The 15610-nt window shown below is 35.8% G+C and overlaps 1 protein-coding gene and 1 long non-coding RNA gene across 3 annotated transcripts in view; one reads left to right on the top strand and one right to left on the bottom strand.

Moving 5' to 3' along the window:
• LOC149501264 (uncharacterized) overlaps window positions 1-15610 on the top strand; it is a 344283-nt gene that overhangs the window by 162201 nt on the left and 166472 nt on the right. The gene's annotated exons all lie outside the window — the stretch shown is intronic.
• LOC149501267 (uncharacterized) overlaps window positions 1-15610 on the bottom strand; it is a 104680-nt gene that overhangs the window by 51771 nt on the left and 37299 nt on the right. For both annotated transcript variants that reach the window (XM_089733751.1, XM_089733752.1), the window contains exons 3-5: window positions 10825-10994; window positions 10343-10446; window positions 5886-6088 (exon numbers count right to left, since the gene is read on the bottom strand). In XM_089733751.1, the coding sequence (XP_089589877.1) occupies window positions 5886-6088; window positions 10343-10446; window positions 10825-10994 (477 nt within the window). The remainder of the gene's footprint in view (window positions 1-5885; window positions 6089-10342; window positions 10447-10824; window positions 10995-15610) is intronic.

The raw sequence follows: 15610 nt of genomic DNA, 5'->3' as shown, positions 1-15610 counted from the left end.
TCTGCAACAGCAGGGACAGCCAAACCGCTCTCTATCACGAAGTGCTCTTCAAAAACCTTATTTGAATAAGGACATATCATAGCGCTCGGGAAATACGGACGTGCGTACACAAAGAAAGAAAGCGACAAAAAGATGTGTGCAAACACACCATGGATCGTATGAATGAAATTTATAGTTTCATCTTATGCGGCTTATTTGCGATGTATCATCGGCTTTAAAATGAATTAACCTCCACGGTGTTTTCCGAAAGCTATTTTATGTCCATCTTTGCCCGTGTCTCTAAAATTGTTGAGTTCAATGAGCGCCCAATCATCATCAGATAGGCTTTATATTGTTCAGTGCAGCAAGGCAATAAAAAATCTGTATGAGCGTTAGTGAGTTTTGGCAGTTATATTTCTGTCTGAAAATAATTACGAGTACTTTTAGGATTTCAAAAACCAATCTCCAAGTAATAACGGAGTCCAATTAAAGTATGTTATTATCCTTTAATCGCATTGATGCCGTTTCTCGTAAATACGACTTATAATCATAAACTAATGCACGGAATTGGTGATTTTGAACATTTAATGAATGGTCACAAAAACCGAAACGAATTTTATGGAGCCATTAAGTCCGTAGTTGCCTCTGTAGACGTCAACATTTGCTTTAAAATTTGCTGATTTGATTTTATCTTTATGTAAAGTTATAAGGTTAAAGAAATCGAGGGACACCCACGGTGGATAAAAATAGTCACTGCAGTTTGTGACTTCGCCGCCCCTTTTTGAAATTGCTTGTGGTTTTGTCTTTGCTGTTCTTACATTATAAACTGCATTAACTACTATGAGCTCGTGTTTCGACTATTTCAATTTGTCTGTAGTTAAATAAGTCTAGAGATTGAAACGTGAAAATACAGCTCACGAGCATACGAGGCAGGCACCTTGTTGCAATTGATGTCATTATTATATACTAAATTTTGTCCATTATGTTAATAAGCTATATCCATAAAATATGATACTGGTGCATCGTATAACCGCCCAGTTTTGTTTATAGTCAACCTAATGCAGTTCAGATTAGCAGCAGAGTTAGAATTTATGTTGTAGTAACATGAACATCCTTCAAGCCCGCGAGAAGCTGGAATAACCCCTGAGGCTACCAGCGGATAGGTAAGAAAATAAATAATAGTTTGAAAAAACTAACAAAATACGCTTTTATAGAAAATCCAATAAAAAAATAGAAAATAAATTTTAATAAATTTGAATTAAAAAAAAGCGTGGTATAAGTAGTTATAAATATTTTATGAACAGATATGAGTAGAAGGGTTATTTTGATAATATCCTGAAAAGCACCTCACGCTTTTTTTACAATAAAATCATTTTTCTTACACTATTTTTAGTTGGACTTTCTATAAAAGCGTATTTTGTTAGTTTTTTTAAACTATTATTTATTTTTCAATCAATATTTAAAACAAATCAATATTTAAATATTGAATTGTCATCGGTCCTTAATAAGTATACCAAATTTCGAATTGATCCGACGTTTTGAAGGGGTCAAAATCATGTACAAAAATTCCGTTACAAACATACATACACAAGTCTGAAGCTAATAAAAGCGTATTAAAAACAAAGTTTTTTTCAAGTTCAATGGGAGGTCGTTTTAATTGGATTCACAATTGCTTAATTGGGAGGCATCTTCGCAGGTCACTAATCCGATATGCATCTATACAAAGACATTGTCTCGATCTCATTAGGGGCTATAACGGAAATCGTTGACTAAGGATCATCTGATAATTCGCTTTCATTGAATACGTAACTTTCTAATTGCATCGCTACATTGAGGACTTCATAAAAAACAGGAATGTTATTGGTTAAAGATCATTTTCTAAAAACGAAAACACGGTGACGGTTCTTTGACGTTTAAGATGTTTCAAGTAAATTCCTTTGCTGTTTACAGTTGCTAGAATAAATTTAAAATTCGACCCAAAAAAAAAAAGAGGTTTTTTTTTAAGACATTTTATGACCTGGTAACTAAGACCTTTAAGTCATGTCTTATTTTACTTTATTTTCTTAATTTTATGAAAAATGATAATATGGAGTGAAATGAAATGAAGATGATTAATTTCAGACATTAATCAACTGGGATGAAATTTAATGAAATGAGATGATATGGGATGAAACATAATCGCAGTAAAATGGTGGTCATTTACTGAGATTTTTTCAGTGGACTTTTTGGAGGAACCCGAGAAGTTACGTCCAGCAGCTTTGTTTCATTTTCCCACATTTGTGCACTTTCACAGATATTAAACAGTTAATAAACCACCATTATTACACATTTAAACCTGAAGAAACACTAAATAGACAAAATAAAACAAATAACACAACTTCACTCCTCGCGTTCCCGCCAAAAAGTCCAAAAAAAAAAAAATTGTCATACGGAATCTCTACAGATTATATCGATTATTTTGTTTTATTTGACGTTCGATTGTGTAACCAGTATTCGCATTATATCTGAATAAATGTACAAAGTATTCGGATTCGGGAGCAGCGCCACAGGAATCGTTTCGCGACATTTCGTCCGCGCACGTCCTTCCTGCCTATCAACTGTCGTGCAGATTGTATGTAAATTCAAAGGGGGTCGCTCCGTATTTATGGGCCTTTGATCGCCAACTACCATTGTCTGGCCAGTTAAATGCGCCGAAAAATGTTCAGATGTCGCCAGCCCGTTCCGCTGTGGAATGTATGCAGATTGAACACAGCAGCTATATATGGGGTGTTCGATGTAGCCAACGAGCGTAATCGATTGTATCAATCGGATTATCGATGCTTTTTCGGGTTGAAATATGTAACAGCTTTGAGATGTTTTTTTTTTTAATTATAGATCTTTCTTTCGTTGTAAATCATCATCAGGTCTTTATCTAGGTAGTCACGGGAGCCTATACAGCCCAAGTTGCGTGTGTCTCCGCCAACCTTGGAACATGAGATTGCAGTCTCTATTGTGCTGTAATAAGGGTTAGTTTTCATTTAAAATGCTTATCAACAGAAATAGGCACGTCTGTATCACGACCGCACTGATACGAATAGTCTAACAGTATGCCCTACCATAATTACGAAAATATGCAATTTTCCCGATACCAAACCGTAAAAGTAGTTTTAATTTTACTACATCATATTAAGCTTTTACTAAATTTACTGATAAATTACTTTCAAATATAATAAATAATCATAACTGAGAACAAATTACGCACGGTTATTTGGCCCCAAATTAGGATTCAAACAAACCTGTTCATCACGTGATGTTAGCTCGACGTGGGAATCGAACCCACGACCCTCGGTACACCAGTCAGGTGCGCTAACTTCTACACCAACGAGTCATCACTATACAAAATAGTCTCTTACGGATTCATTAGACGCGTTATCGAAAAAAAAAAAAGACTTATTCATAACTTCTTTCAAGGTAACCTGAAATACGGCCTACATCCGTACAAGGGGGACTACACAGCGACAAAAGAATAAATATTTCACTCTATATACGGTTGCCCGAGCACTATTCAACAATCGGAGTTTTATGTAAATTATTGTTTTAACGTTGTACCCTCTGTTTTTGTTGAAATGTAAATTGAACTTCAATATATCTTATGTGTTTCCGGCGATCCTTAATATCTGGCGTTCGGACTACAAAATTTCTTGTTCTCAATCGTCGATATAATTATTTTATTAGTAAAGATGGAGACTGTAACGGTAGATTGTAATGGGTATTTTTAAAATTTTATTGAATCAAATTTTGCACTGTACGTTTTTCGTATGTGTCAAGTATTGTTTTATTTGAATAATTATGTACTTATTTTTATTTTTTTTATTGCTTAGATGGGTGGACGAGCTCACAGACCACCTGGTGTTAAATGATTATTGGAGTCTATAAACATCTACAACGTAAGTGTGCCACCCATCTTGAGTTACAACTCAGTATAGTTACAACGGGTGCTCCACCCTTCAAACCGAAACGCATTACTGCTTCACGGCAGAAATAGGCAGGGCGGTGGTACCTACCCCCGCGCGTACTCACACAAGTGGTCCTACCACCAATAAAAAAGTACAGTTTTATTTGAATAATTATGTAAAAAAATAAGTATTTACGTACGTATACAAAAATATATCAACTAACAGCAATAGGAGCATTCATATAAATATACATATTTGGGAGGGAGAGTCATGCACTCAGCGCAAAATGCGTCGTAGCTTTGCCCCTAACCTGAAAATTTTTCCTACCTATTCGCTGGTAGCCTGCCTATTTCTGCCGTGAAGCAGTAATGCGTTTCGATTTGAAGGGCGGGGCAGCCGTTGTAACTATACTAAGACCTTAGAACTTATACCTCAAGGTGCGTGGCGCATTTACGTTGTAGATGTCTATGGGCTTCAGTAACTACTTAACGCCAGGTGAGCTGTGGCTGAGATGGCGTGTCTAAACAATAAATAATTTTTTTATTGGCATTCATGTAAATAAACTGCAGAACTCGTCACTGTGACTCATCACATTAACTTTATTAAAAGCTACAAACGTCTTGTTGTCTGCGTATATTATTTTAGGCTCCACCCAAAGGATATCGAATGACATTTGTAAGGACCGGGTTGTTAAAATTCGATCGACGAAGAATAAAACATTTTACAGACTATTTCGACTCGTTTAGCGAAGTATTGTTCATTAAATTCTCCTTTGCCGTTTGCAAAAACATGTGATCAAAATTCAACTGAAATATAATACGTTTGTAAACTTATTTCGTTTATTTTCAGTATATAACGGCCGTCTGGTGTAGTGGTAAGTGACATGGTCACTACATAAGGGGGTCGCGGGTTCGATTCCCGCCAAGGGAAGATATTTGTATGATAAATATAAATGTCTTATCCAGGGTTATGGATGTATATTAAATATATGTATGTGTATAATAAAAATCTTACATTTATTTCCGTTATCTGGTACCTGTAACACAAGTTCTTTACGAACTTATCACGGGACCAGTTAACGTGGCGTCATTGTTAGTAAATATTTATTTATTATACATATATATTTTTAAAACCCTTAAAATTCAATAGCTTATCTTAATTTTATGTAATGTAGTTTAATTAAAGGAAAAAATATAAACTTTTTTTATCAAGAGGAAGAAAGAGTATTTAAGTGTTTGAATTTGTGTGTAGATTACAAGTTACTAAGTAAGTTAAAATTTGTCCATTAGGTTGTCGTTTCTTTTACGGTAAAGCACAGTATTATTATTCAAGATAATGGTGAGACACTGCATGAATTAGCTGTTAACTTCGTTCACGTGTGTGAGATTGAGATAAGGCTTTTACCGTAGGTACGTGCACCTTTAATAGAAGACGTGGTTACAAAATTAAATCTTCGAAAGATAGATTATTTGTACTTAATGTACGGTTGATTGGAAGTTTTGTGAGTGTTTATGGGCTGATACCGTTGTCCAAGCTGTTTCACCGCAAAGCAATGATATGAAATAAAAGAAACAGCCCGAAACAAATGTCGAGTCCGTTTCCAAATGGGTCACTTGCGCAGATATTTGTGTTTTCTTTTTTTTTGCCTACCTATTCTAGTAACCTCGAGGGGTTATGCTAGATTCACTGAGCGAATAGGCTAGTTAGCGAGTGGTACATTTGCTAACACTAGACCTAGTAAGAGCAGTATTACACAGAATCTACCACTGGATCGGAAACGCGACTCATTGAGAAGATCCGGCGAGAAACTCAGTGGGCTGTGGCGGAGGGTAAATTTTTGAGTAAAGATCCCTACAATGGATAGTTAGCTGGCATGTTACTAAAACTCCGATATCTGATTTCCGAGTGAGCTGCCGTAGTTCATGTAATCCATCTAAACCAACGGAACAGTTCAGAATTTAATAAACTCACCGAAATCAACACAAAAGGCGACTGGTCTAGTTTCATAGCCTCCAGCTGCCTGAAAGTGGGCTCTAGCGTTGCTCGCAGAGGAGATTTCAGTGATGCCTCCACAAGCGCGGCCAGAAGTTGTCGAGACGAGGGCTCCACTCCCAGACCAGAACTGAAGGCTGCGAGGGCTTCGCCATGTCTCCCGAGGCATTGTAGTGCCACACCTGGTAAAAACAAATACAACGGTAAAATATAAAAAAAAAACAATGCTAAATCAAACAACTTTAAGTTTGCATAAAATTGCATTGTGTTTCTCCGCGCGGGTAGGTACCACCACCCTGCCTATTTCTGCCGTGAAGCAGTAATGCGTTTCGGTTTGAAGGGTAGGGCAGCCGTTGTAACTATACTTGAGACCTTAGAACTTATGTCTCAAGATGGGTGGCGCATTTACGCTGTAGATGGGCTCCAGTAACCGCTTAACACCAGGTGGGCTGTGAGCTCGTCGACCCATCTAAGCAATAAAAAAAACATAAAAATACACCTTAGTTAAACAGATCACGCCGTCAATAATAATATTTGAATAAAAACGGATTCATTACAATTTTTTTTTTATGTTTAGGTGGGTGGACGAGCTCGCAGCCCACCTGGTGTTAAGTGGTTACTGGAGCCCATAGACATCTACAACTTAAATGCGCCACCCACCTTGAGATATAAGTCCTAAGGTCTCAGTATAGTTACAACGGCTACCCCACCCTTCGAATCGAAACGCATTACTACTTCACGGCGGAAATAGGCGGGGTGGTGGTACCTACCCGTGCGGACTCCCAAGAGGTCATAGTAGTAGTAGAGGTAATAGTGAAGTAGTGGGTAATAGTGAAACAATAATTGAATTATTAATTATTCACACAAATGCTTGTACAATTTATATTATTTATTTTATCGTTTAAATACTTTTATCTGGTACATATAATTAAAATTTCGTTTACTATTGTCGTCGTCAATCGTCTTTCAGTTGTAGATGATCATGAAAACTGTAAAGTATTCGACTATATATTAAATAATATATCAATAAAAAGCCGAGATAATTTTTTAAACGTAGTTTTAATTATCTATTATCTAATCTATATACCTATATATATAAATGAATTGCTGTTCGTTAGTCTCGCTAAAACTCGAGAACGGCTGGACAGATTTGGCTTAATTTGGCCTTGCATTATTTGTAGAAGTCCAGAGAAGGTTTAAAAGGTAGATAAATATGAAAATGTTCGGAATTAAATAAAAGTAACGATTTTGTTTTTCCTTTGATGTGTCCCCCCGTCGGACGGATTCCTTTTGTTTGTTTTAAGTTTATTTTATACAAAAGTTTAGGTCTTTTATTTATAGATTGAGGCACTACGAAGTCTGCCGGGTCAGCTAGTGTTAAATAATAATTTTAATTATGAATCGCGAGAACTAATGATAATACTAAACTACTGACATAAAGTTACAATTACTAACCACCAACTGTGATTGAGCCATATAAACAGTATGGTTTCCTTTTTACTAGTCATTTCATATCATTTTCGCTGGCATGACTGCTTTAATATTTGCTTTGCCAGACTTAGTATTTAGACGCGCATAGCTGATAACCTAAATCGAAATATGAGGGTATTTTCGACTTTTAGTATTCTACTAGAGGTCCCGCAGTAGTCGAAATTCGAATTCGACTATAAGTAATTGTAATTGTAAGTTTGTACACTATTATGATTGTATTTTATACGTCTATAATCACAAATTTCGCCAATACTACACTATAAAAATATTAACAAAGGCAAACAATATTTAATCTATTCTCAATTTGACAACAGACGCCAAAAACAAAAGTTTGACTATAAATAGTTGCATGCGTGTGTGCGTCAAATACATGGTATGTAGTGTGTGTAATGTTTTCTTTATTAATTTAATGTATCTTTTATGCATTATTTAAAAAAAATATTAGCATTGTGCATTTCTTCTCTATATTCTCTATAAGTGTGGAAAATTTCATACTCCTCCGTCCGCGCTATTTTCGTAAAGAGGGATACAAAGTTTTTGCTTCACGTATTAATATACAGATAACCTTTCCCCCACAAGCTTTCGTACACATGTTTTTCGCATATTAACTACAGTACTACACTACAGATTTACAGCACCGTTTCCGACACATATCTGTCGAATGACTTCCGTCAGTATAGCTTTGATTAACGAAAATTATACGCCATATTTCACTATAATTACAGCGAAGAATTAACATTACTCGTCCCATTTCTTAGATTACGTTTTACACTGGGTCCATTTACACTTTTAAAGTAGATATTTTTTTATTATATGCCGTCAGAGCAAGAACGAGTGTGCCCATAAAACAAATGGACTGTAATTATTACTTGCGTATACTTACTTACTTATTATTTTAAGTTAAAAAATCTTAGACACTTTAAATTCCATTCTGGTGGCTTCTTGTGGTGATGTACTTACGTCACTTTATAACGTGGCGATGGAAAGCCGTTTCTGTTTTGGAATTGCCTCCCATTAAACAGAAATTACAATTAAAATTGTATTTTACAGATTAAGTTGGTTGTAGTGCTGGTATATTGCAAGCACGAATGCTCCCGGACAGTTGTCCCAGTGCAAGAGAGACCATCTTGGGTCAAGATGGAAAGTAGGATTCACGTTGTGAGGTCTGTGATGTCCATTAGAATCTGTACACCATATGGGCCATTATAGGCCCAGTTTAGTTATAGAAAAAGAAAAAAAACAAATCGTGTATTAATAGTCATTTCCTTAATTACTGTGTAAAGTTTTAGTGATATTGATTTTGTGTTTCTGGAATGTTCATCGTCAACTTTCTTTTTTATTGGTTCACATTAATTAACCTCTGGCAACTGATAAATAAGTAGTTTGTGTTCTAAAATATTATATTATTATATTTAAAAGAAAACTCAGCGATTATTTTATTTAAACAAACTGTATCGTCTTAATATCTTTAAAAATAATTACTAAAGTAATGGAATAATTGCCTCATTTATCTAATATCTTGAAAAAAATATTAAAACGTGAACACATTATGTCATAATATAATAGTTATTATAAAATATTTACACAAAACAAGTCTTGTTTGTACACAGTTTGTGAATTTCAAATTATTTCTCCGTACACTCGCGAAACTTTCTGTTGTCGGGGTTTAATGTTTTATTTTTTCATATTCTAGTATAAGTTTTAATTAATATAAGTAATATAAGTATTAACATAGGTAGTAAATGGGAAGATGCTTGTCCATGGGTGTTTTAAAATTAATGAATATTACATAAATTATTAGGGCATATCTTTAAATAATATCTAGCTTCGACGAGCTTGTTACATAACGATCGATTCTGTTTATTTTTAGACGATATGCTGCTATCTGTGACGGCATGTATGTAATTTCTAGTTTTTTTATTTACAAAGGTGTATACCGATTTTTGGAGAGAAATACCTTTACTTTCATTTAAATTAGTAATGTTAGTAGTTAGTATTATTGTACCTAGCTGATTGAAAGCTCTGGGTGATTTCATTTAAGAATAACAAATATAAATAATAACAAATAAGAATAACAAATATAAATAATGTTGTAGGCAGCGGCTTGGCTCTGCCCCTGGCATTGCTGACGTCCATGAGCGACGGTGACCACTTACCATCAGGTGGGCCGTATGCTCGTCTGCCTATAAAGGCAATAAAAAATAATAATAAAAATTTGATATAATACATTCATTTGCAACATGTACGAGTGGTAGGACCTCTTGTGAGTCCGCGCGGGTGGGTACCACCGCACTGCCTATTTCTGCCGTGAAGCAGTAATGCGTTTCGGTTTGAAGGGTGGGGCAGCCGTTGTTACTATACTGAGAACTTAGAACTTACATCTCAAGGTGGGTGGCGCATTTACGTTGTAGATGTCTATGGGCTCCAGTAACCACTTAACACCAGGTGGGCTGTGAGCTCGTCCACCCATCTAAGCAATAAACTAAATAAAAAAAGCCGTTGGTCAAATCAGATAACCATGCTCACCAGACTCTGTTACGACTGTCCTGAGAGAAGCCGAAAACCGAACGAAATGAATCTGATGGTACAAAGTGCCAGGAAGGCTTTTCAGGGACACGACCTTCCGCATTGAAGTATGCGACTAAGAAGAAGAAGAAGAAGAAGAGAAGAAAAACTTCCTAATTAATAATCCAATTAAATATCACTGCTATATTCAATTACAATTTCATAATATTTTACATAATGGATTGGCATCTTCTTTCCAGTAATTTCCTTTCCTTTACGCGTTATATGCGCCACTAGTGAAAGTTTTTACTTACGCCACTGCATAGAAATTAACTTTTTTCGAATCACACGCAACAATAACGAGTGGCATAAATAAAATGCGCCAGTACCCTTACATAACACTGAAAAAGAAATGAGGTATGCTTATTAAAAAAAAATACCTTGTCTATAGTAAGCCTTTGGCCAGTTCGGGCATAATTCTCGAGCCCTGGTGGCATCTTGGAGGGCAGCCGCAAACTGGCCTTGTTTCAATCTTGCGGCAGATCTGTTTCAATGGAACACCGGTTAGTGATAGCAAACTATTATGAAAGATAGCTGTGTCACTCTTTAGCTCATAAAATATAACTTAGCAAAGCATCGTTTGCTGCGAGGTAAAATAACAAACGCACGCTCGTAATTCGACATGTGCCTGGTCTAAAGTAGTCGCTTGGGAATTCATTTTTATTTTATATAAACCATGTAACGTAAAGATAGCGCTGAGACAAAAAAAATTATATATATTTAGGACCATGGTAAATGGTAAAATTGAAGATATCCTGGTATTTTTACACTGAGAATTAAAAGTAAAATATAATCGCCGAAGACCGGACGTCTATTATTTTATACAAAAAAATAATAATTTATACTATTAAAACATATTTACCTATTACTGTAGAGTATGTGATTGGCGGGATCTAGTGTCAGTGCATCCGTGTACAAAGCTACTGCGGTGGCGAAGTCACCAGCCTGACAGGCCGCGTTCGAAGCCCTGACCTTCTCCACGAAGAGGGCTCTTGACGCCGCTCCGAGGGACGCGGAGCCACTTGGTTCCACCTGCCAACAATAGTAGCGCGATTAAGGTCCACACTATAATGTTATTTATCATCGTAAATTGACTTTTTGACGGGAACGCGAGGAGAGAAGTTGTGTGATTTGTTTTATTTTGTCAATTTAGTTTTTCTTCAGGTTTAAATGTGTAATAACGGTGGTTTATTAACTGTTTAATATCTGTGAATTTGCACAAATGTGGGAAAATGAAACAAAGCGCTGGACGTAATGTCTCGGGATCCACTAAAAAGTCCACTGAAAAAATCTCAGTAAATGATCACCATTTTAGTGAGATTATATTTCATCCCATATAATCTCAATTCACTTAATTTCATCTCAGTTGATTAATGTCTCAAATTAATCATCTTCATTTCATTTCACTTCATATTATCATTTTTGATAAAAATAAGAATAACAATTGCAATAAGACATGACTTAAAGGTCTTAATTACCAGGTCATAAAATCCTTTAAAAAAATCATCGTAAATTAAAATTACTAACGCATTAAGCTATTTTTAACAGAAATAATATATGAAATATATAAAAAAACAAAAAAAACCACTTAAATCGCAAACCGAATGAACACTTTCAATTTAGCCGTCTTTTATTATCCTGTTGATACTGTTTAATTACTGATCAGGATCAGGATATCAGAGCGAAGTTATAAAATTACTGTACTGTCATCGGTCCTTGATACGCAAATTTTAAGTTAATCTGATGTCTTGGATTCCTTGTAAAAAGACGTTCAATGATTCCGTTACATACATACATACCAAGCTAATAAAAACGTGTTACAAAACATACCTATATTATGGTTAATAGAATTGTTCTCCGTCTTATCGTGTTCTATTTGCTTTTAGTGTTTAAGCTTACAACAGTAGCCCTTTGTCATCGTCTACCGGTAAAGTAAATCCTGTTTACCCGCGAGTAAAAACTAACTTACCTCATCCTTCAACAACGAAATATCATTAGAAATTTTAGTGACGTTTCAATAACTTTTAGAATTAGAAGTCTGATCATATATACTCGTATATATTAGGCAGCGGCTTAGCTCTGCCCCTGCCATTGCTGAAGTCCATGGGCGACGGTAACCACTCACCAACATGTGGGCCGTATGCTCGTTTGCCTACAAGGGTAATAAAAAAAATACAAAATTGTACAATCAAACATGAATTATTACGAATTATTCCTTAACCATTTTTTTAAGATACCACGTTGATGTTGTTTCTAGGAGCTTCAATAAAAGATGGAATCTCGTTTGACATAATAGTTAAAATATCTGTATACAGAATTGGTTGGTGGCCTTGAAAAACTGTCGTTTCCGAAGATTCGCTTAAAGCTAAAGTGAATCTTATTTATAAACTTTTTGTGAGTGATCGTCTTCCTAACAGAAGCACAAAAGACTCGGCGATACGGACATTATAATAATAAAAAACGACAAATGACAACCTGCTACCGAATTCCAAATCCATTCTTGTGGAGGTAAGAGTTTGAATGTTACATTTATTTTATTTGGGTTCCCGTTAAGCTTTTTTTTATTACAGTTTATTTATTACATTGCGCCTTTCAAGAAAATGAATTTGAAATTTCAGAAAATGAAATTTTAGTTTTTTTTTATTGCTTAGATGGGTGGACGAGCTCACAGCCCACCTGGTGTTAAGTGGTTACTGAAGCCCATAGACATCTACAACGTAAATGCGCCACCCACCTTGAGACATAAGTTCTAAGGTCTCAAGTATAGTTACAACGGCTGCCCTACCCTTCAAACCGAAACGCATTACTGCTTCACGGCAGAAATAGGCAGGGTGGTGGTACCTATCCGCGCGGAGTCACAAGAGATCCTACCACCAGTTATCGCGCTAAATATTATGTAGATTAAAATGTATTGTGAGCTTGATGATTTACTATACATTTTCTATTTAAGTTTTGTGTTTACTCAAGTTTACTTCATTTAGACCACATTTTTGAAGATCCCTAAAAATAAAACATTCTGAATTTGAATCGGCTGGTGGCGTGAGGCGTTCACCACCTGCGTTATCTAGTCAACCGCATCGGAAGCGAGGGCTATTTTTTTTTTCTCACAAGCCGCATCTTCTTCTACCATAATACAAAACAACTGCTCATCGTATCGACAGGCATCAAATACATTACCGCTTTCTCTATTTTAAGTTAAATGAATTCTGTTCGGTGTCAAGTAGTGTATATTAAAGTTGGGTTTCGACAATATTTGAACGCTGTGGGTACAAAGAGTGCCTTATTACCTATAGCATGGGTTGAGACAACAGAGAGCAAATGCGATATGTTGATTTTAAACTTAAAACACCGTACGGAAACATCCAACAATGAGAGCAGGCGGCGGTTTGTGTATCTATGTACGTACTTATGATATTTCAAAGCTTATATGTATACACGTTTGTATTTGTAGTCGTCGTGGCCTAAAGGACTAAAAGGACGTCTGAACGTCCGGTGCATTCGTATGTAGCGATGCACCGGTGTTCGAATCCCACAGGCGGGTACCAATTTTTCTAGTGAAATACGTACTCAACAAATGTTCGCGATTGACTTCCACGGTGAAGGAATAACATCGTGTAGTAAAAATCAAACCCGCAAAATTATGATTTGCGTAATCACTGGTGGTAGGACCTCTTGTGAGTCCGCACGGGTAGGTACCACTACCCCGCCTATTTCCGCCGTGAAGCAGTAATGCGTTTCGGTTCGAAGGGTGGGGCAGCCGTTGTAACTATAATGAAACCTGAGAACTTATATCTCGAGGTGGGTGGCGTATTTATGTTGTAGATGTCTATGGGCTCCAGTAACCACTTAACACCAGGTGGGCTGTGAGCTCGTCTACCCATAAATGCAATAAAAAAAAAATATATACATATAGTATACACTTAAAATATTAGTGATAAGGGGTAATAAGAATACGCATAGGTATGTCCCCCGTTATGTTCATTATAATAGCCATAGCACATTACATTCAGGCTCAAGTCTTAATATATGGAGGGTGATGGCGACATACTTTATGCAAGAAGGGCTACCCATAGATACTTAATATTTAAGACTTCTACCAATGTATGGAAAAATAAAACTTACTATAAGCACGAAAATGTTGTTCAAGTTGGTATTGTTGTAAATAATTTGTTTATTATCGAGCGTGGATGTTTTTTTTTTATTTTAGGAAGGAAGGATTACTGTTGTCCCGACGACCTTTCCAGTTTCACCAAGACAGGAACGAGCTTGTACATAATAATATGTGTGATAGCTTCGTTGGTTTTTCTTAATTCGTTCCGTGTGCAATGAAACGTAAAAGTCTAGAGATAGGTACTTTTCATAGAAAACAGGCGGCAGTTAGGCCAATATTGAAATGTTGACGAATAAGAATTTATTCGTCGGTTTGTTTGACGGGAACGCGAGGGGCGATGTTCTGTGAATTGTTTTAATCTATACTAATCTATACTAATATTATTATATTATATTATTATTATTTATTATTATTATTATATTATTATATTTATTATATTTATTATTTATTATATTTATTATATAATTATAAAGAGGATAAAGAGGAAAGATTTGTTTGTTTGTTTGTTTCGAATAGGCTCCGAAACTACTGGACCGATTTGAAAAATTCTTTTTCCATTAGAAGCCGACATTGTCCCTGATGAACATAGGCTACTTTTATTATTATTATTATTTTTTTTTTTTTTTTTGGTTTCATGTGTGTTTTAGTGTTTCCGAAGCGAAGCGAGGGCGGGTCGCTAGTATATAATATAATGCTATTTATAAAAACGCCAGATGTAACAGTTAAAGTGGTTATGTCTACAACTCGCAAGAAGAAAATACTACCCATATGCTGGCTTTTGGTTTGGTCTAGCTATGATAGCACGTGATCTGGGTCTGATTCTCGGTTAGAGATCTTTGTTAAAGATATTTGTTATTCGGGAACAGATGTACTTTGTCTTGTCCTATATAATATGTTTTCGATACTTCTTACACAGGAGTAAGTTTTGACTTGGGGCCGTCTTATGTCGAACGTTTATTTATTAAAAATACATGGCGAGTCATCCTTATTGGACGCCCGCGTTGATGGTGGCCATATACGCGATATGTTTTTATTAGTTTGCGTGCTGGAGAAGGTGATTTTTTTGAGAATCTCAAATTAAAATCGCTGTGGTTAAACGTCAATGATTTTTCATCGAGTTGTGCAAAATTTTCGAATGTAATCGTCCTTTTGGTGACATTAGTAAGCGCTACGTTTGTTTTAATGACTTTTAATAGAATATTTCAAAACACGTACACAGAAATTATTGAGTCATGAACTAATTTCATCTTGATTTTGTTGGTTTATAATATGTTTCGACATCGTTACGCGTCAACAGAGCGTGAGTTAAAATTAAAATTGAATGTTCTAAGATCAAAATTGAATTCAGTTGTCGTCGTGGCCTATAGGATAAGCCGCTCGATGCATTCGGTTAGAGCGATGCGACAGTGCCGGTGTTCGAGTCTCGCAGGCAGGTACAATATTTTCTAAAAAAATATGTACAGAACATAAAATGTTCACGAATGATTTCCCCGGTGAAGGAATAACAATTAAGCCCCTAAAAGTTATAGTTTTGCGT

Source organism: Bombyx mandarina, chromosome 16 (genome assembly GCF_030267445.1).
Source record: "Bombyx mandarina strain Sakado chromosome 16, ASM3026744v2".
Classification (NCBI taxonomy): Eukaryota; Metazoa; Arthropoda; class Insecta; order Lepidoptera; family Bombycidae; genus Bombyx; species Bombyx mandarina.
Note: the sequence above shows the minus strand (reverse complement) of the source record. Positions and strands in the feature narration are given on the sequence as shown.